The sequence below is a fragment of the Nyctereutes procyonoides genome, unplaced genomic scaffold (assembly GCF_905146905.1).
Source record: "Nyctereutes procyonoides isolate TBG_1078 unplaced genomic scaffold, NYPRO_anot_genome, whole genome shotgun sequence".
Lineage (NCBI taxonomy): Eukaryota > Metazoa > Chordata > Mammalia > Carnivora > Canidae > Nyctereutes > Nyctereutes procyonoides.
The window spans coordinates 93236459-93258862 of record NW_026575125.1 but is presented as its reverse complement, the minus strand read 5'-3'; the positions used below and the strand labels follow the sequence as shown (position 1 = coordinate 93258862).

General features: G+C 40.7%; 1 protein-coding gene across 10 annotated transcripts in view; it reads left to right on the top strand.

The window, feature by feature from the left end:
• Positions 1-22404, top strand: part of THOC2 (THO complex subunit 2) — a 134643-nt gene that overhangs the window by 11331 nt on the left and 100908 nt on the right. For 9 of the 10 annotated variants that reach the window (XM_055337384.1, XM_055337383.1, XM_055337379.1 and 6 more), the window contains exon 1: positions 13679-13776. The exons of the other annotated variant lie outside the window; for it this stretch is intronic. In XM_055337384.1, the coding sequence (XP_055193359.1) occupies positions 13706-13776 (71 nt within the window). In that variant the 5' untranslated portion in view covers positions 13679-13705. Of the gene's footprint in view, positions 1-13678; positions 13777-22404 lie in introns of those variants that run through there. 10 annotated transcript variants of the gene reach the window in all.

The following is a 22404-nucleotide window of genomic DNA, read 5'->3' as shown; positions in this document are numbered from 1 at the left end:
ATTGATTTTTAAAAAGTAAACCCCTGGTACATGTCTACAAAGGAATATTCAGCCTTTGCAAACAATGAGATGAATCTTAAATGTAGGGACATGAAAGATTGTTCATTATTTATCACTAAGGGATTATGCAAGTTGCAGAACAGAACGTATTGTATGACCCTATTTGTGTGATAGAGAATAAACTGAAGCTTCTTGCCCTGGGGAAGGAAGAACACAAGGAACCAGAAAGAACAAAGAGTCAAATTCTTGGCCTTAAATTGTTCTGGAAACCCACACCAAGCACATTCTTGTCTCATGGTCTTTGCACTGATTGTTCTTTCTGACTCAAATACTCCTTCCTCACATATTAACATATTGATATTAATTAACATTAATGTTAACTTATTAATAGCTTGCTCTCCCTGTGACATTGTCTCTATCCAATGTCATCTTCTTAAAGAGGGCCTGACTTGACCTCCCTGTCTTAACTAGCATGCCTTGTCACTCTTCATTCCTATGATCCACTTTATTTTATATGACATTATATACGTGTTTGTTTATTTTTAAGTGTATTTTTAAAAGATTTTATTTATTTATTCATGAGCAACACACACACACACACACACACACACACACACACAGAGGCAGACACAGGCAGAGGGAGAAGCAGGCACCATGCAGGGAGCCTGACACGGGACTCGATCCTAGGTCTCCAGGATCAGGCCCTGGGCTGAAGCCTACGCTAAGCCGCTGAGCCACCCGGGCTGCCCTTTTTAAGTGTATTTAAGTAATCTCTCCCTGGCACGTGGGGCTCGAACTCACAATCCCCAGATCAAGAGTCACATGCTCTACTGATGGAACCAGCCAGGTGCTCCTTGCTTAACTGTTTATTATATCACTTCTTCACTAGAATGTAAATACCATGGGCCAGAGATCTAGGTGATTCTGATGCAGGTTGCTGAAGCACCGCAGTTTAGGAATCACTTCTAACTCTTAGGGCAGCAGTTCTCAAAGTGCAGCCTCCAGACCAGCAACATCAGCATCACCTGGAAATTTGTTAGAAAGGCAAATTCTCCAGCCTCACCCCAGACCTACTGAGTCAAAACCTCTGGGAGTAGGGCCCAGCAGTCTTTTGTTAACAAGCCTTCCAGTTGATTCTGATGCTCCCTCAAGTCTGAGAACCACTGACTTTTTCTTTTTTAGGCAGCATTCCTTGGCTCTTTACTCAGGGATCTTTTCCAGGTAGAAGGAGGTTAACTCTTTTCCCTATTCTTTCCTCTGCATGCTCCTAAGAAGATTCTGAATAAGATAGAAATGTTGAGATTCTGTGTTTAATTTACCTTAATGTAACTTAAATTTTTCTTGAACTTTACTGCCTAGAAAAGGGTCTGACAGTAAGCATTTTTGGCTTTGTGGGCCACACAGTCTGATGCAACTACACAATTCTGCCACTGTAGTGGGAAAGCAGCCAGAGACAATATGTAAATGAATGAGCATGGCTGTGTGCCAATAAAACTTCATAAATGGACACTGAAATTTGAATTGTCAGCAATCTGGTGGCATAATGTGTATATAATATGAAGTTATTCTGCATTTCTTTGATTACATTCATTTGGCCTTTTCTGTGAAATACTTGCCCATTTCTTTTGCTCCCTTTCTTATTTGCTAAATGGAGCTCATTCCGGTGGGCAGTACCTTTGGGCATTCCTTTTGTATGGAGGAAGATGAAGCCTGAGATAAGGACAGTAGATCCTGAAAAGTGGCTAGTATCTTGCCTCATTGGAGGCATGAAAGGAACAACACTGCCATACCAGTGGCAAGGCTGTCTGGGAAAGAGGTATGTATATGGGCCACTGGGGCTGGCTCCAAGTGTGCATATTTTTGTCTCATTAATATTCACCAAAAAGCATCCACTGCAGAGTAGATTCAAAACCAACCAGGTAGATAAGCCAAACTTTCTCCTTGGCCACCACAGTACTTGTGCAGTGGGCCCCAAATAGGTTGTTATGCTGACAGGCAGAGAGGGAGGCAATGGGTGGGCCTAGCAGCGTGGGCTTCACCTCTCCAAGCCTGGTTTAGCTACTGCCACTGCTGAGTGCCTAAGAAGCCAACAGCAGAGACCAATGGTGAGTCCTTTATTCAGTGGATGGCTAAAGGGACACTAGCCAACCACCTTATGGTCTTAATTCCATTAGACCCCTTCTACCTTGGAAGGGATGGCGAGTTGTCTTTGATGGAATCGACACATACTTTGGATTTGGGTTTGTTTTGCCTGCCTGTACTGCCTCTGCCCAGTGCCGCCTCCTCCTCATTTGCTTCACAGGTTTCTCTCTCCAGTAAATGCTTTGCATCCTAACTCAATTTCAGCTTTGGCTTCCTAAAGAATGCATTCTGTGACAACCTCTTTTCTAGGGGGAAATGAGACACTTGTAATGCGTGGTATGCGCTGAATGATGATTACTCAAATTATCAGCGATGGTGGCTTGAAATGGAATACAAGTGGAGGGCAAAGCTTTGGGAAATCAAGTGGCTAGAGCACTTATCCCTATGGTGACAGTGATGATTGCAAAGGAGGGGCTAGGGCTAACTGCTTCTGATGACCGTAGAGAGCTTATACAGAAAAAAGGACAAATGGAAAGCCTTGAATGCACAACACAGATCAGAGTGGAAAATCAAAGAGCCTCACTGTCACCATTCAAGTAGTTTTTATTCTCCTGGAACTGGAGGACAGATATGCCTGGCAATCATGCTCAGGGACTGATCATAAACTTTGCAAAGGTGCAGCACTGATTAAAGGTACGGCCTTGTTGGAGCTCTTAGGTTAACTGACAGGCTCTCCTGGGGAAATAATAGAACCCTGACACATTGGGTGGAAATATTTGGGTATAAACAGATGAAGCTGAGAAAAATTTAACCTTCATGTTCCCCTGAACCTTCCTTGCCAGTAGAAGGAGTCATACATCTTTTGTCTAATGGTACCAGCCTTCCTCTGCATAAAAACCTTTTGATGACTTTCATGGGGGTGTTTGCCTCACAAGAAATACTGATTCTCCTCAGGACCAAACCCCACAACAGTTCATTGTCTCCACCCCCCTAAGTGTTATTGGATTTCAGTAGAGCCTATATGCTCTAATGCCCAAGGAGAAGGGAATGTTGAAGTGGATCTATGATGTGCAATCTGCTCAGTGCCTGCCTCTAACTCTGCTTGTAGAAAGACTGCAGTAGGGTTTCCTGGGCTGTGGGATTTTCAGTTTTAAAACTGTGACAGTCCCAGGAAAATCTGGACCAGTTGGTCACCCTGCTGGGAGGACACTCTTCACTAAAGCATTAAGAAATATATTGCTGGGATCCCTGGGTGGCGCAGCGGTTTGGCGCCTGCCTTTGGCCCAGGGCGCGATCCTGGAGACCCGGGATCGAGTCCCACGTCAGGCTCCCGGTGCATGGAGCCTGCTTCTCCCTCTGCCTGTGTCTCTGCCTCTCTCTCTCTCTCTCTGTGTGACTATCATAAATAAATAAAAATTATAAAAAAAAGAAATATATTGCTGAGAGGAGCACCAGTATGACTGAAAATCTCCACGGAATAGTCTCTGTAGGCCACAAATGATAGTGGGAGATGCTTCAGTGGAATTGGACACCCTGATTTCAATAGGATAATGGAGCCCTAAAAGGTAGAGTCCAGGCGATGGTGCCTACCTGTCATAATTAATGTGGATGCAATTGACATAAAGCACAAGGATAGAGTGTTTCGACTTCCATCTGTTGCAGAGGATGATTATGGAATTTCCTAGAAGTGAAATAGATGTGATACAGAGAAGCAGAAAAATTCTAGGTCAAGTGGGCAAAAATTTTGCAGGCTCTTGAATGAACTCTTACTCTATTCCCAGATCTACTAGGCCAGTTCCCAGATCTGGAGCTCTGTGATTTTTTTTTTTTTTTGGAGCTCTTTGGTTAAGGGGGAGGGCAGATCTCTTTGAGAAAGGACCTTACCACAATGCTATTACAGATGGATACTGAAAACCTTTTTCCAAGTCTTCCTTCCTCACACTGAGACCTGTGGTCATTTACTAGGAGGCCATGACCAGGGTAAAGAAAATATCTGGAAACTTTTAGGGTTATAAGATTCCAGGTATGAATTGATGCTAATTATTGGATAGTGTGCCACTGTGGTTCATCTCCAGGGTGGGGACTTAGGGAGTCAGGTGATAAATTAGGTCTTGGTCTGAGTTCATTTCAGTGGGAACTTGGACCCATCTTGGCATACTCACCACACGTTATTTTTCTGACTTATGATCCATGGAGGGAGGGTTCTTATTATAGGGAAAGGTCAAGTAGTTTCACCTGGAACTGCAACCCTTTCCCTTTCACCTCTACTGCCAAGAAAGTAAACCAAAGCAACACCAAATTCCTGGGGCAGTTGAAGAGATAAGAGCCACCACCAAAGACTTGAACAATGGAATTGTGATGACTCCAACCACATGCCCAGTTTGGCCTGTAGGAAAAGGCATTTAAGTTTTAGAGAATGCTTTTGAATTATTGTTAATTTAATCAGGCTGTGACACCAGTCACAACTCTGTTTCTTAATGTGGTATCTTTACTGGAGCAAATGAACCCAGCCTCTGGCACCTATTGACCTAACAACTATCATCAGCAGAGATAATCAGAAATAGTTTGCACTCACTTTCTTACCTTAGGGCTATCTCAAACTATGCCATTTTCTGTCATAATCTACCAGAAGGAACTTCTCTTTTTACTCTATAGATATAATGCTGGTCCATGACATTGATAGCATTATGCTAATGAGTCTAAGGGGCAGGAAGAATCAAGTATTTTAGATGCCTTATGACCAGAGGATAGGAGATAAGCCTTGAGAAAGTTCAGGAGCCTGCTACATGGATGACATTTCTAGGGGTCCAGTGGTATAGGAGAATGTCAGAATATCTCTTCTGAAGTAAGAGATAAGTTGTTTTTCCTTGTACTACCCACCACAAAGAAAGAAACCAATACTTGGACCTCTCTGGATTTAGGAGGCAACATATACCGTATTTGGATATGCTGCTCTAACCCATTTACTGAGTAATCTCTGAGGCTGCCAGTTTTGAGTCGGATCTGAAGCAAGAAAAGTCTCAGCAACAAATATGAGTCTGTGGTGCATGTTCTATGAAGCCTCGTAGCGCAGACTCTTAGGGTGCTGCAGTAAGGCCATACTTTCCTTAACTGACAGTTATTCTCCATTTGAAAGGCAATGGCTACCAGGCCCTGATAGTGATTGAATTCTGACCATGAGACACCAAGAGACTATGTGACTTGAACTGGCCATTAGGAAATGGGTATTATTTAATTCACTCAATTATCAAATGGCCATGTGCAGCAGCATTCCATTGTTAAATCGACACTGTATATGAAATCAGATCTGAGAAAGTTGGGAAGGTAAAAGTGAATGAGGAAATGACTCAGACTCACATGGTACTTGGTCCTACTACATCACTGCCTCTCCATCAGCCCCTACATATGACCTCAAGGAGAGTTCTCTATAATCATTGAACAGAACAAGAAAATGTATTCCTATGGCTTTATAGATGGATCTGCATGGTAGGCTGGCACCTGGCAGAAGTAGGTCACAGGTGGCTGACAGCTCTACTCAGGGATGGCCCCTAAAGACAGAAGGAAAGGAAAATCCTACCAAGTAGTATATCTATTTACTTTGGTGGATGGAGAAATGGCCTAATACACTGATTCAGGGACAGAGGCTAACATGTTGGCTGGACAGAGAAGAATGTGGAAAGAACAAGATAGGAATTTGGTGATAAGGAGACCTGGGAAAAAGGTATATGTATAGGCCTCCTAGAATGGGCCAGAAGTGTGAAGATATTTGTGTTCCATACAATTGCATCTAGAGGACATCCACCATGGAAGAGGCTCTCAGTAATCAGGTGGATAAGATAACCTATTCTGTTGGTGTCAGCCTCTTCAGCTACCCTAGTGCTTGCTCAGTAGACCCATATACAAAATAGTTGTGCCAGCTGGGATGAGGTATATATACGGGGTCTTCTCTCACTGAAGCTGATCTGTCTGCTACCACTTTGAATTGGCAACCTGCTTATCAGCGGAGACCAAATGCTGAGGCACCAATATGGTACCATTCCTTGGGGGGACCAGATAGTCATCTGGTGGCAGATTGGTTACACTGAACCCCTTCCATCACGGAGGAGGCACTGACTGTCTTCACAGGAATAGATACATATTCTGAATACGGATTTGATTTTCATGCTTGCAAAGCTTCTGCCAGCACTACCATGTGGACTCACAGAATGCCTGATTCATCACCATGGTATCCTACTCAACATTGCTTTCAACAAAGGAACTCAGTTTAGCGTGAAGTAAGTGTGGCGATGGGCTTGTTCCCATGGAATTCTTTGGTCTTAGCACATGTCTCATCACCTAGAAGCAACTGGCTTGATAGAATGGTGAAATTTCCTGCCAAAGGCTCAATTATGGCACCATAACCTGCAAATTTGGGGTACTGTCCTACAGAACCTAGTATATACTTTAAACCAAGGGCTAATATATCATATCTCCCTTGTTGTCAGAATGTGTGGGTCCAGGATTTGAGAGGTGGAGGTGGGATTGACCCCACTCCCTCAAGAAATATTTGCTTCCCGTCCCTACATCTTGGACTCAGTGGATTAAGAGGTTCTAATGCCCAAGGGAGAAATGCTTCCACCAGGGAACATGTCAGGATCCTGTTTTGGAAACTGACATTGCCCTCTGGCCATTTTGTGTTCTCCATGCTGTTTAACAGGCAGGCAAGGGGTCACTGTACAGACCAGGGTGGTCTATCCTGATTACCAAAGGCAGATTAGGTTGCTCCTACACAATGGAGGCAAGGAGAACTATCTCTAGAACTCAGGGGCCTCACTGAGGTGCCTCCTATCACTCTCTTGTTCAATAGTACTGGTCAGTGAAAACTGGTAACCCAGTCAAGGTAAGATTATAAGGATTCACATCCGTGAGGATGAAGGTTTAGGTCACTCCACCAGGGAACATATCCTGTCCTACTGAGATGCTGACAGAGGGCAAGGGAAGCATGGAGTGGGTGGCAGAAAAATTGAAGCTATGATTATCAACATTGGGCCTGCTTCTAGCTACAGAAGGAGGGACTGTAGCAACTATGTTTTTCAAAAAAATTAAAATATTTATTTATTTGAGAGTGGGGGGGTTTGAGGGGGCAGAGAGGGCACACACTGGGGGAGGGGCAGGGGAAGAGGGAGAGAAAGAATCTCAAGCAATCTCTACTCCCAGCATGAAGCCTAATGCAGGGCTTGATCCCACAGCCCTGATGACCTGAGCTGAAATCTCGAGTTGGACACTTAACCAGCTGAGCCGCCCAAGTGCCCCTATAGCAACTATGCTTTAAGTTTAGAGCCCCCATTCCCTTCTACTGTATATGAAAAGCACTGGTGGTGGAGAATATTTTAGATTTCATGTGGAATTATGAATGAATTGACATCCCCCTGCAATAATACAGTAGCTGATGGCAATTTGTACATTCTGTTGGAGGGCATGGGTTTTTCATCTGGACGAAGGGCAAGAGTGGTTTGGAGGGGCAAAAGGAACAGTCAGTGCTGGGAATTCTGTTTTTTTTTTTTTTTTTTGTTAAAGATTTTATTTATTTATTCATGAGAGACACGCAGAGAGAGAGAGGCAGAGATATAGGCAGAGGGAGAAGCAGGCTCCACGCAGGGAGCCCAATGTGGGACTCGATCCCAGTACTCCAGGATCATGCCCTGAGCCGGACACAGATGCTCAATTGCTGAGCCACCCAAGCGTCCCGTTTTTTTTTTTTTTTTTTTTTTTTTTTTTTTTTTTTTTTTTTTTTTTTTTTTTTTTGCTGTTGTTCCCTTTCAAGATTCACTTTACATCCTTCTCCACCCTGCTCTGTTCCCTGACCCATATTAACTGCATTTGGCTCCCCCCGCCCCCCCCCTTATTGCTTTCAGTAGCCATCAGCCAATGGGAGGTATCAGCCACAGGAGATCAGATGGTAGAAGGAGGAAAAGTCAGGACATGTATTCCCCACATTCCCTCCCTGCAGGGATGTGAGTTGGCAGTGATTCCTCTACAGAAGGCCACATTTCCTGTTGAATGTTTCTTTCCTTATTATTTTATTTTTCCTTATTTCCTCAGTTTTTGGTAACCATTCCCTCTCCTTGCCTCCTCAGGCTTACAGATGGTAACGTCTTTCAGTGTTGCCAGCCCTGAGGTGCCTCACCATCCATTGCTGATTTCCCTTAATCTGGCCCACTCACATCATTGTGCATGGTTCCTTCATTAAACCCTCTTTAGGAGAGCCTGATTGGCTCAGTCCATGGAGCATGTGACTCTTGATATTGGGATTGTAAGTTTGAGTTCCACATTGGGTGTAGAGATTCCTTAAAAATAAAATCTGAGGGGCACCTGGGTTGCTCAGTGGTTGAATGTCTGCCTTTGGCTCAGGTCGTGATCCTGGGGTCCTGGGATCAAGTCCTGCATCAGGCTCACTGCAGGAGCCTGCTTCTCCCTCTGCCTATGTCTCTGTCTCTCTCTTTCATTTTTTTTTATTTTTTTTAAAATTTATTTATTCATGAGAGACACAGAGAGAGAGAGTGGCAGAGAGACAGGCAGAGGGAGAAGCAGGCTCCATGCACCGAAAGCCCAACATGGGACACGATCCCGGGTCCCCAGGATCGCGCCTTGGGCCAAAGGCAGGCGCCAAACCGCTGCGCCACCCAGGGATCCCTGTCTCTCTCTTTCATGAATAAATAAACAAAATCTTTTGAAAAAATCTAAAAAAAACCCAAAACCCACCTGTCTTTAATTATCCACTTTGAGAGGTGCCTGGGTTCCTCAGCTGGTTGTGCATCTGCCTTCAGCTCAAGTCATGATCCGGGGATTGAGCCCCACGTTGAGCTCCCTGGAACCTGCTTCTCCCTCTCCCTCTGCCCCTCCCCTCTGCTCCTGTGCAAGCATGATCTCTCTCTCAAATAAGTAAATAAAATCTTTAAAAAAATAATTATCCACTTTGTGTATGTCATCTATTTCCTGTCATGAACCCAACTGATACAATTCCTAATATTTGTTTATACATACCTTCTCCCATTTTTGTCATCAGTCTTTCCACAGGTTTATCTGTTTTTTTTTTTTTAGGTTTATCTGTTTTATTAGACTTTTCAACCAACCAATTTTTGGTTTTATTGATCTTTTGTATCGGATATTTTCTTTTTTATTAATATTTGTTATTTTGAAACATCTTTATTTTTGCTTTCTTTCATTTACTGTTATTGTAACTTCTTAAATTGGATGCTTAGCTTTTTAATTTCTAGCCTTCTTTAAAAATACAAAGGTTTCATGACATAAATATCTTTCTAAATACCACTTTGGTGGCAACCCATAATTTTTTATTAGTTTTCTTTTTTTTTAAATAGGGTTTATGCCCAATATGGGGCTTGAATTCATGACTCTGAGATCAAGAGTTGCTTGCTCTACCAACTGACCCATCCAGGTGCCCCTATTAGTTTTGATATGTAATATTTTGATTATTGTTCTGTTCTAAGTATTTTCTAATTTTTAGTATGACTTTTTTCTTTGATGTATGATTTCAAAGTATGTTTTGAAATTTCCAAACATAAATGTTTTCTTTATCTTCTTGTTACTAATTTCTACTTTAATTGCAGTGTGGTCAGAAAATGTGAACTGTATGAAACTGATTCTTTGAAATTTGTTGACTTTTTTTTAACCTAGTATATGATTAACTTTCATAAATGTTCCATGTGCTGGACCACTACTGGATGACATATTGCTTTTGTATGAATTAGGAAAATGTGCTCTTTCTTCCAGATGGATATAGCACCATACCTGAGCACGTGGTTTGGCAAGTGGAGCATGGGATGGATTTTGACCCCCGTTTGTACCCTTGGCTAAGTGCTTTTGATCAGTGAACAGTCTGTACATGGTGGCTTGTTCATGTGTTCTTGTAAAGAATGTTTATTTTCCAGTTGCTAGGTACAGTGTTCTTTGTGTATCTACTAGAACCAGCTTGTTCATTTGATGTTCAAATTTTCTACATCTTTACTGATTTTTTTTGTCTGCTTCATCTATGAATTTATGAGAGAGACGAATTAAAGACTCACTGTGCTGGTGGATTTGTCTATTTCTCCTTGAATTTGTGTTAATTTTTGTTTCACATAGTCAAAGCAGTTGAATACATCCAAGGTTAGTATTATATTTTTTCTGTTGAATTGAAATTTTATCAATATATTGTAACCTTCTTTATTTTTTAAAAATCATTTTTAAAATATTTATTTATTTATTTATTTATTTATTTATTTATTTATTTATTTATTTATTTGACAGAGAGCGAGAGAGAGTGAAAGACAGTGAGCACGAGCTGAGGGGGGCAGAGGGAGAGGGAGAAGCCGACTTTGCTGAGCAGAGAGCCTGATGTGGGGCTTGATCCTGGGATGTGGGGCTGGATCCCAGGACCCTGGGATCATGACCTGAGCCAAAGGCAGACATTTAACCAACCCAACCACCCAGGCACCCCTAAAAGATTTTATATTTAAGTAATCTCTACACCCAACATGGGGGTTGAACCTACATCCCCAATATCAAGAGTTGCATGCGCTATCAACTGAGCTAGCCAGGCACCCCTTGTAACCTTCTTTAAATCTAGTAATTATTTTTCCCTTGAAGTTTGTTTTGTGTGATATTAATTTAGCTGTAACAGCTTAATTTTTGTTGATCATACTATTTCCTGGTGTATTTCTTTCTATCATTTTTACTCTCAAATTTACTGTGTATGTGTGTTTTGGGGCTATCTCTTAAAAATAGCTAGACTTCTTTAAATCCAGACTGATAAATCTTTACTTTTAACTGGAGCATTTGGTTCACTTACATTTTATGCAATTATTGATATATTTAAGTTTAAATCTACCATCTTCCTCTATTCCTTGTCCCACTTTTCCAAAAAGTTTTTCCTTTGCCTTTTTTGGATTGGTTGATTTTTTTTCTCTTTCTCTCTTTAAATTTCTCCCTTCTTGGTAGTTTGGAGGAGATATAATATCCTTTTATGATAGTGGTTATTCTAGAAATTTTGATATGTATATTTAACATAATTAAGTCTTTAGTTAATAGAAATCCATTACCAATAGTCAGCATTCTAGGGCACAATTCCACAACGGATACAGTTTTTGCATTCATTCTTCGATTATTTATTTTGTCTTGTTTTGCTTGACCTTACACGACCTAAAATTAACCTATCACTCCATGCATCAGACTGTCAACATTGAACACCCAATCCTTAGCCTTCACCACAGACCTCAGTCCCTGCCTAGTCCATTGGTACCCCAGAGCCAGTGAGATCACCAGGGAACAGTACTCTCAGCGCCTGAGTGAAAAGCCAATTAGCTCTGAGGAATTCCTAAAGGAATCATAATAACATGTAAAAATAGTTCTGCAGGCTCTGGGAGAAGGGAAAATCAAGGCTTCAAAGGACAACACTGCAGTCAGGTCATACCACATTTGTGGCATACTGAGTAGTATGCATACTGCACATAGTTCAGTGTTTGGAAGGAGAAATCACTGTGATAAATTGGCAAGGTAAACCACAATATAGCAGAATATGGTCATTGGCTCTCAACAGGGTTATTTGTACTGAAAGAAACATTTTGCAATGTCTAGAGAGACTTTTGTAACAACTGGTGTGTTGGGGGGTTATAAACTGCACACCATCCTCCCTGTCCTCTGCAAAGATCTATTTGTACTAAAATGTAAACAATGCCTACTGCTATAGGTTACATAGTAAAGTATCCATAAGCAGCAGGGTAGCGTTTCTTGTATCACAAAAGCCATTCTGTAATAAAGATTTCACATGTTTTTAAGGGAGGATGATGGTGCAATGAGGATTCACTGTGCCTTTCTGTTCATTTATGAAGAATCCATAATAATGAAAAATAAAAAAAAATCAGTGAGCATATCTTTGAACCTCCTTGAAATGGCAGAGGGTTTTTATGAACAGATTTCACTGAAACTAAACGGTGTGTATTTTCTAATTAGTGGCTTTAGGACTTCAAAATCAGGAAGTTAGGAGACTAGAAATAGCTGATGAAAAACAATCATGAACAATGTAGTATTTTCCCAGAACTTATTCTGAATACAGCCTATCCCTCCCAACATCTTTTCAATGCAAATGACCCAGATCCATTTGGTGAAAACTACCAAATTTAGAAGATACTAGTTCTAAAGTTCATACCTTAATATATGTGTGATAAGGTTTATTTCTTTGGTTTGCCTATGCTTTCTAAAATTTCTGCCAAACCCATATTTCAAAAAACTTTTTTATTTTGAAAAGTTGCACAAATAGAACAGAAAGTCCCTGCATGTCCTTCACTTAGACTCCTAGCATGTTAATATTTTACATTTGCTTAATCATCCTACGGTTTTCTTCTGAGACATTTTAGAGTAAGTTGCAACATAATGTCCTATTACCTCTCAGTACTCCAGCGAGTATTTTCTTAAACAAGGACTTTCACATTAACCATAGTACAAGTATAAAAAAACCAAGAAATTTACATTGGTAGAATATTGTTAATCTATAGATATTCAAATTTTGTCAATTGTCCCAATAATGCCCTTAGCAAAAGAAAAATGATCTTTTTCTGGCTGGGGATTCGTTGTCCTGTCTGTTGTTTCTACTCATCTGGAGGAGTTCCTCAATATGTCTAGATTGTCTTTAGTGACTTTGATGATTTTGTAGAGTGCAAGCCAGTAATTTTGTAGACTGTCCCTCTATGGGTTTGTTTGATGTTCCCTCACGATTGAATTCAGGTTCTGCGAATTTCCGTGTCATGAATGCTACAAAATTGGTTAGTGCTTTTCTTATCACCTTATCAGGAGGCAAATGATGCCCATTCCCGGGCGTGCTGATTTTTCATCATAATTGGGACGGTGTCCGCCATATTTTCCCACCATAGTTCCTATTTCGCCTTTGAAATAGTATCTTGTCGGGAGATACTTTGAGACTCTGTAATGTAAACAAGTTGTTTCTTATGGTAATTGCGCCCTCTAGTTTTGTCTAAGGTTACGGAGACAGAGGCTGATTACAGTAGGGTGTCAGCGCTGATGGCGGCAAGTGTTTCCAGGGGTCAGTTTCTGCTTGTATCCCTTGTATTAGCATGTCTAGCACATAGTAAATGGCTGCTTATTTTCTGATGAATTTCTTTGATCTCAGCAGTTAGTAGCGTGTATTGTAAATTGATCTTCTTATGTTAGTTTTTCCCACAGACTGTGAGCTCCTTGAGGGTAGGCACAATGACTTAGTGCTTCTCTGTCCCCAGTGTCTAGCACACACCAGGTGCTTGAAAAATACATGTTTGAATTAGTGGCCTGGAGTAGATACTACCGAAGAGGACAAGGGCTATGTGTCGGTCTGGGGATGGCATTCTTCCTGTTCTAAAGGGAAGCCAGAGCAAGGGTTGTAGAGGGCGCGGTCGGCGTAGTCACTGCCAAGGACCCACGGGTCTCAGCCACCTGGTTGGAGGCCAGGCCTCGGGTTTCCGCGGGTGGGGAAGAAAGTGGGGCGGGAAACCGAAAACCGAACTCGCAGCTCCCGGCATTCCCCGTGGGCGGTGCTCCCCTTTGACCCCTCGCTCGCGTGCTACACATCCGGGCCTCTGCTACTAGTGAGGGGAAGATGGCGGCCGCAACTGTGGTGGTTCCCGTAGAGTGGATAAAGAACTGGGAGAAATCAGGGAGAGGCGAATTGTGAGTGTCCGGGCTGGAGGCGGGCGCACGGCCGGGCCGGGCCCGGGCGTCAGCCGCGCTCTCCCTTGTGGGGAGAGGTTGTGGGGGGAAGATGTGCCCCCTCCCCCATCCGGGCGGCGGGTGTGGAGGGTTGGCTAGGAGTTTCGAACTCGGGGAGGAGAGGTGCTGGTAACCGCCGCCGACCTCCTTCCTTCTCTGGCCTCTCCAAAATCCCCGTTGCCCGCCGTAGGGTGTCTTCCTTTAGTGTCTTAGCAGAACTCCCGTTTCGCCCCTGCGGGTCTACGCGCTCCCGCTCCGTCTTTTTGTCCCCCTCTTCGCTTGAGCTCACTTGGCTCCTTTCTCTTTACGGGGCCGCGCCGGGAGGGGGGGTTCGGACTTTACATCTTCGTGTCCCATTTCTTCACTCTGCACCCGTTCGACTCTGCAGTTTGGAGCCCGACGCCTCCTTTGCCCGAAGTCCGAGGAGGGCGAACCGTCCCGACTCCCTCCCCTCCTCTCCGCCCGCCGCCGCGATGCCCGGGGCGTCGCGAAGAGCCCCGGTTGGCACGTCTCGTCCTCCCGGGGAGCGGTCTTTCGGATCGTCCCGGCCTCGCGCGGCGCCGCTGGCCGTGGGAGAAGTGTAGCTGGGATTGCCGCTTTCCCACGAAGACCTACCGGCATTTCTTTGCTCCGGCTTTTCACTTTAGAGCCATTTCGGTTTTGATTCAACTTTCGTCATTAAATGTTTCTTAAACCCCATTTTGTCCTGGGACTGCAACTAATTTTGGCGACTCTCAGGGTTCTCAAGTACCTGGAATAACGCGTTTCCTTTAGTTATAAAACTTGTTTTTTTCCCTGGTAATACAGAAAACAGTAATTTGCCATACCCGCGGTTTCCTCGCCCCAAATTTCAGTTCGCGCTCCCTCGGAAAGAAAGAAATCATTTAAGCAGTAAAACCCCAGATTCAAAAACAAAGAATTTATTTCTGATTTCGTTCTCTGAATCGCATTATTAACCAAAGCTCAACGCTGTATGAGCTAACTCTCGTTGGCCATTTTTGCGGTCGGCCGCCCCCTTCCCCCATAGTCAGTTTACGGTTGCTCGCGCGAAAGATAACGAATCTTTGGAACTTCGTTACTTCGAACGAAACCCAAACCGGGGAATGCGTTGCCAGATCTTGCGCGTGTGATATTGCCAGCTTGTATGGACTCCTCCTTCTCCCCTCCCGCGCCCTCCTCCCCCCCGCTCCACGCGCACTCGCACTCGCGCTGCTTTACCAAGTCTTAACTGTGTGAGCTCTAGAATTGTATTTCCTGGATAAGCGGCGGTCTTAGCCACTTAACTAGCTGAGTGACCTTGGGTAAGTTCCTTAACCACTTTGACCGTTTCCCCTTGAGTAAATTGGGATTAATAAGTACTCTACTCAAAGGATTGTTGTGAAGACTAAATAATACCTGTAAAGCACTTGGCTTATAGTAAGTGCTCAAGTGATAGCTATTAAAAGTAATATTATTATTCCAATCTTTAGATATTTAAACTTCTCTGGGCAGCTCTTGCTCTTAAAGTCTGTACCACTCAGGTTAGCAGTTAGTTGGTCTTTGACTTACTGCTGCGTACTCTTGTACTCTAACGAATTGAGAGACCCTTGAAGAGTGGGGACTATGTTTCATATTTAGTTTGGTCCCCCCTCCCACGCCGTCCCCCCACTGCAGGCCCCAGCTCCCGCCTCACTCCCCCTCGCCTTTCTAGCATATGCTTGGAGTGAGAGCTTTTTGGTTTATTAAATGAGATGTCTATTTGATAAACATTCATTTTTAACTGTTAGGAACATTTTCCAGATCCTTGTACATGCCATTTAACAAATTAAGCTATTAAGTTCCTTGTGTGCAGGGAAGGCAGAACGGGAGGTTACCTAAACCATCGTTTTCATCTATATTAGATTAGGATAACCTCCCCAAACTGATAAATCAGTTCACTATTTTGTTTACTTATTTAGGGCCTGTCATCTTCATAGATTGCTCAGCTTCCTTGTTCCATCTGTTTTTGACAGTTTTATTATTGCTTTTACCTTAGAATGAGTGGTATTAGGGCTAGGAGGTGAAAATCTGAATTCTGATTGGCTTCTTGGCATTGGTTGGAGAAAAATAGTGATGTAGGAGGTTGAAATCCATTGTCAAAATGAGATTTTGGATACACTGTATGTATATTTGCATGATCCACGTTATGTGTATTGTTCCTGAAGAGCTTTTTCAAAACTGTTAGGACTTATTTGTATGTAGTTACTCCATGACATGAGGAATGTTGTTTGAATTATAGTAGATCCAAATCAGTGTAGTTTTATAATTGTATTCTGTTATATGAAGAGAGCATAAAGTGGTCAGTTGTATGACATAATCAGATATTTTAAATAGACAAACACATCATCATCCAGTACTTAGGCTTCATTTGACTCCTTTCCCCTCTTTGAAAACTTGGTTGCATATAGTCTAACTTCAGAGTTCTTGTGTCTAGCATTTCATTTTATTAGAATGAATGGGGTTGTAAATATATTACCAAAAATCTTTTCCTTTGTTTGAAAAGAGCTTCTTAAATATAAACTAGCAACTAGAAATGTTAAAAAATGAAGTTAATGTGCCAACAGAGAATTAGCAAATCCATTTATAGATTTGGCTTTTAGAATATGACCAACATTGTAAAATACACAAGAAAGGTGAACATTCCAAATAATTAGAGAACACAGAACTCTCAATGGTTTCACTTGCAGACATATTCCCTGAATATTTTTTTTATATTCCCTGAATATTAATTTAAAACAAATCAAGGCACCTGGGTGGCTCAGTGGTTGAGTGTTTGCCTTTGGCTGGGGTTGTGACCCTGGGGTCCTGAGATCAAGCCCCGCATGGGGCTCCCTCAGCCTATTGCTCTGCCTCTCTGTCTCATGAATAAATAAATTAAAATCTTTAAAAAAATAAATGCAAACATTTGAATTCTGCCACATATGAAAGATACGGATTTAATCACTTTAATTTTGGGAATAGAGTTTTAGTTTCTTGACGACTTCATTCTAGCATAGGACTTGCTATGATTATACTAATAAACTTGCATGTACTGGTAGATCCAGTGGTGAAGTTTGTTTTTAGAAAAATCGTTAACACGGGGAACTCAGCATTTCTTTGTGTTACAAGCAACCTTAATGGATTTATGTTCCAAGGTGTTAATCTAAAGATGTTAGCCTCATGTCCATACCTGGTCTAATTTTGAGATATTTATATTTGTTGAGTATTATCTATTTGTTAGAAGAACTTGATTATTTTAGTCTTTAAAAATTTACATATCAATTTGAAATTTTTGTTAGGTCTTATTGGTAGTTAAAATAAACTTTTAAAATTTAATTGGCAGAGTTTTGGTTGCCATTCTTTTTCTTCTTCTTCTACTAAATGATTTTACCTCTTACAGAACTTATCTAAGTGCATTTGGATGTTCATTAAATGTTGTCTGACCTGAATTTTTTGGAGGGAGGCAGGAGGAAGGAGTTTATGGCAAATAATCATTCAAAGAGATTTGTCTTGGTTGTTGAGTCTTTTTTTTTTCTTCAAAAGATACTTTAAATTCAGCTGCTTCATATTTTAGTTTTCATTGGCATTTATTTTCTCATTTTGACCTGTATTCACAAGCTAAGAATAAGTCTTGGTCCATTTTCCTGGTAAGAGATGTGTTTTTCAAAAAAAATGTAGCAGTATCAGGAGATTTTCTAGGCTATTGCTTTCTTTGTTAGAAAAATTATTCTCCAATGCTTAAATATTAAGGTAGAGAGAATGCTCTTAATGTACTTGTATGCAGGAACCTTTGCTTTTTAAACATTTCCTGTTCCCTTTCCTCCGCATAAGTGAATATTTTCATTTTCATAAATGCATGTTTCAAGATAAAACTGCATGTCAAATATCTCATTTTTGTGTCATATTTCTGTTCTGATAATGATAGTAGAGGCAGTACTTTGCTTCACCAAATTTAGCCTTTTTAGTTGTTTTGCTTTGAAGACTTAATTGAAGCACAGGTTGACATCAGCGTTTTTTGTGTGAAGCCAACTTTGAGATGTTGGCCATAATCAAATAGCTCAGGCTTGTGGTGTGCTTCCTTTTTTTACTGGAAAATGGGTTCAAGTAAGGTGGAAAGCTAAATACTCCAGAAGTATTCACAAAATATGTGGGGCCTTGGAAGAATTTAAGACATTCAGTTTAAGTTTCACAGATCTTTAACAGAATGTAGATTCTGTCTTTGTTTTCAGGGATTTGAGACAGCATCTCCACAATAGCACCATATTGTTTTAAAAGTGGAAAAACTGGCAAACTCAATTATTTGAACATTATGAGAGGAATAAAATAATATAGACTAAGGCATAATATTTGATTATTTTTAAGCCACATTGAAATGAGCAACTGTTGGAGGTAGTTTTGTTTTTTTTTCTTCCTTTATAATTTAGGGTAGAGTACTAAAACTGTTTAACAGGTGTGGTAAGACATGCAGCATTCAGAACCAGAATTTTTTTAAAGGATACTTTATGTTCTTTTAGTGAATTACTTAGGGAGAAGAGCATGGACTGATTGGGGGAACATTCTTAGCAATTGGTTTAGTTTCCTCCTACAACTAAGGAAGAACTTTTATACTAGGGAAATAAAAGTATCTTATGCAAGTGAATTGCCTTATAATAAACCATCAGTGATTCCTTACACAATTTGAGCAAATCTTTGAGATGCTAATTGATACTTTGTGATGACATTATTACCTGCATTTTAACGAATGTTTGTGGCCTTGTGACTGACAAGATGGAATTATGTTTTAATTATTTCTTAAAATTATGTAACAATGGCTGTACTATTAGATGAGGTGGGATGAGGTAGGAACACTGACATTCCCTCTTCCCTACTGGAAGGATTATTGTGAAAGACATGCTTTAAGCTTATTAGCACAAATAGAAAATGAAGCTATTTAAAATGTGAATAAGCAAATACATTCACCATAAGAAGGAATATTTGACCTTGCTTTTTAGTAGCCAGGGTACAAAGGGAAAGGTGAGTTACTTGATTCCATTCCATTCTGTCAAAAACCAGTGTTTCCTACTACTACTGTCTACAGGGAATTGAACCTTTGGGGGCAGTGAGAACCACAAGGAATTGTTCTTTATAGCAAATATTGAAGTGATCTTGATATACTTTCTTATATATTTCCTCTTAACAAAAAGGAACTGGATGTAGACATTTTTAGATTACATTTTCTGATGCTAGTCTGAATCAGATATTTCTGTGTTGCTTGTTGGAAGGAAGATTGATTTTGTTTTATATTTCAGATAAGCTTGTGGTAGGTTTAACATTTTGAGAAATTAAAAGCTTAACCACTGTTCTCAATGCGTTGGACGATCTGTCTAGTTCTTCAGGGAAGTAGTTGAAAGTTCTGGGTCAAACTTAAATCAGTTTATTTCACCATTTATAATGTGCTCTGAACATTTTTCTTTTTTTTTTAAATAGAAGTTGGTTAAAAACTAATAACTAAATGAGATTTTCAAACTATGCAGATTTAATTAGTCTCCTTTGACAAGGCTTTTTTATTCTTTGATTTTGAAGATAATTTTGTGAGACTCACAAGTGAATTGTTGACCAGAAAAAGTTTACCTGGGGATCCCTGGGTGGCTCATTGGTTTAGCGCCTGCCTTCGGCCCAGGGCGTGATCCTGGAGTCCCGGAATCGAGTCCCACATCAGGCTCCCTGCATGGAGCCTGCTTCTCCCTCTGCCTGTGTCTCTGCCTCTCTCTCTCTCTCTCTCTCTCTCTCTCTGTCTCCCATGAATAAATAAATAAAATCTTTAAAACAAAAGTTTACTTTATTGACTTTAAAAAACCTTACTCTGCTCATCAGGATGATGGGGTATTGAAATAATCAGAAGACAGAATGGCCAGCTGCAACAGCATAGATAATCTGCAAAGTAGATAATCTCTCTGTGGGTGATTTATGTGGCATATTTCAACTTTAGGTGTGATATAGAAACATACTCTATAAGTCTTATAAGTTATTTTATGGACTTATGGGAAAAAGATTGCTAGACATAAAAGTAAAGAAAATATGCATTAATTTTTTTGTTAGAGCCTTGTGCAGCTTGTAATAGGAATATTTCTTTTTGTAAGTTGTGCAATTAAATATAGAAAAGTGCATAAAACATAAACGTAGAGTTTAAAGAATCAGTGTAAGATGCACACCTGTGTAACTCACACCCAGGTCAAGACAACTGCCCTTCCAGATTGCCCATTTTTTACCCCTCCATGGTAACCATTATCCTGACGTTTATGGCTTTCTCTTCCTTGTTTTTATTTGCAGTTTTATTACCCTATAAGCTTAAGTTTGTTCTTGAATTTCCTATAAATGGAATCATAGAGAATGTATTCTCTGTATCTGGCTGCTTTTGCTCAATATTATATTTTTAAGATCCATCGATAATTTTGGAAGTATTAGCCATTCTTTGATTTTCATAGTTATAGGATGCTTCATTCCGTAACTGTACCATAATTTATCTCTTATGCTATTAACAGTTTTGCTGTTTTGAATTTTCAGCTATTACGAACAGCGCCAATAGAAACATTCTTAAACGAATATCTTGGTGTACACAAGCACGTGTTTTTGTGGAATATAGAAGTGTAAGAAATCACTGGGTTCTAGATTGTGACTAACTTTAGCTCTCCTTTCAACTGTGAAACTAGGGCAGCCTGGGTGGCTTAGCGGTTTAGCGCCGCCTTCAGCCCGGGGCTGTGATCCTGGAGACCCACGTTGGGCTCCCTGCATGGAGCCTGCTTCTCCCTCTGCCTTTGTCTCTGCCTCTCCCTCCTCTCTGTGTATTCTCATGAATACATAAATAAAATCTTAAAAACTGTGAAACTATTTCAAAATACATTCCCAAAAACACTTGTGTGAGAGTTCACCTTGCTTCACATCCTAACAGTTAATATTTTCAGACTTTAAATTTGTCAATATGGTATGTATGTAATGATGTTTTATTGGGGCTTTTATTTTTTCTTTTTTAAAAATTTATTTAAATTAAATTAACATATAATGTATTACTGGTTTCAGAGGTAGAGGTCAGTGATTTATCAGTCTTATATAATACCCAGTGCTCATTACATCACATGTCCTCCTTTTTTTTTTCTCATCACATGCCCTCCTTAATGTTCATCACCCAGTTACCCTGTCCTCACACCCCTGCCCCTCCAGCGACCCTCAGTCTGTTTCCTATGATTTTAAAAATGGAACTCCTGTTGCAGGGGCTTATGTTTTCATGGGCATCTTTATATATATTTTTGGCCATTTGAAATTTTGATTTCTTGTGAAAGGCCTCTTTATATTTTTTCTCCCATTTTTCTATTGGATTGTTAGCATTTCTTTCATTGACTTGTAGGAGTTCTTTATATAGCCTGTATTTGTGTCCTTTGTGCATTATACTGTATATGTGGCAGATATCTTTTGTTACTATTTGGTTTGTATATCCGCTCTTACAATGATGATTTTGGATGAACAGAAGTTATTTATTTTAATGTCATTTTTAAATTATTTTTAAAAGATTTTATTTATCCATTAGAGAGAGACATAGAGACATAGAGAAGCAGGCTCCATGCAGGGAGCCCGATTTGGGGCTCAACCGCTGAGCCACCCAGGCGTCCCTTAATGTCATTTTTGATCCTTTGCTCTATGATTAGTAGTTTTTTTTTATTTTAAAAGATTTTTTTTATTCATGAGAGACACAGAGTGAGAGAGAGGCAGAGAGAGAAGCAGGCTCCATGCAGGGAGCCCGACGTGGGACTCAATCCCAGGTCTCCAGGATTACAACCTGGGCCGAAGGCAGAGCTAAACTATTGAGCCACTTGGGCTGCCCTGATTAGTAGTTTTTTTGTGCTCAAGCAATCTTTCCCCATTCCAAGGCAAATGAACTTATCCTCCTATGATTTTCCCCATTCCAAGGCAAATGAACTTATCCTCCTATGATTTATGATTATTTTTAAAATATTTTTATATATTTGTTTGTTTATTTATTTATTTATTTATTTATTTATTTATTTATTTATTTATTTATTTGACACAGCGTGTGTGTGCGTGCTCTGATGAGTGAGCACAGCAAGGGGAGTAGCAGGCAGAGGGAGAGGGAGAAGAGCAGGCTCCCTGTTGAGCAGAGAGCCCAATGTGAGGTTCAGTCCCAGGATCCTGGGATCATGACCTGAGCCAGAGGCAGCACTTAACAGGCTGGGCCACCCAGGCGCCCCTGGAAACATCTTACTTTGCTTTTAATTTTTTAAGCCTTACCTGAATGGAGTTGATTTTTGTGTGTGCATAAAATAGAGTTTTATAGAAGTAGAATTTGCAATATATTGTTGTTGATGATGTATATGAAGAAAATCTAGCCTCACACAGGTAAATAGTTGGCAAAAGGAGGAGAATTTTAATAGTCTTTTCAGATAATTGAAGATAGTATTCTTTGATTATCATGACAAAATTTGTGAAGTGGTAGTTTTTATTTTTGGAAGATTTTATTCATGAGAGAGAGAGAGAGGCAGAGACACACAGGCAGAGGAAGAAGCAGGCTCCATGCAGGAAGCCTGATGTGGAACTCAATCC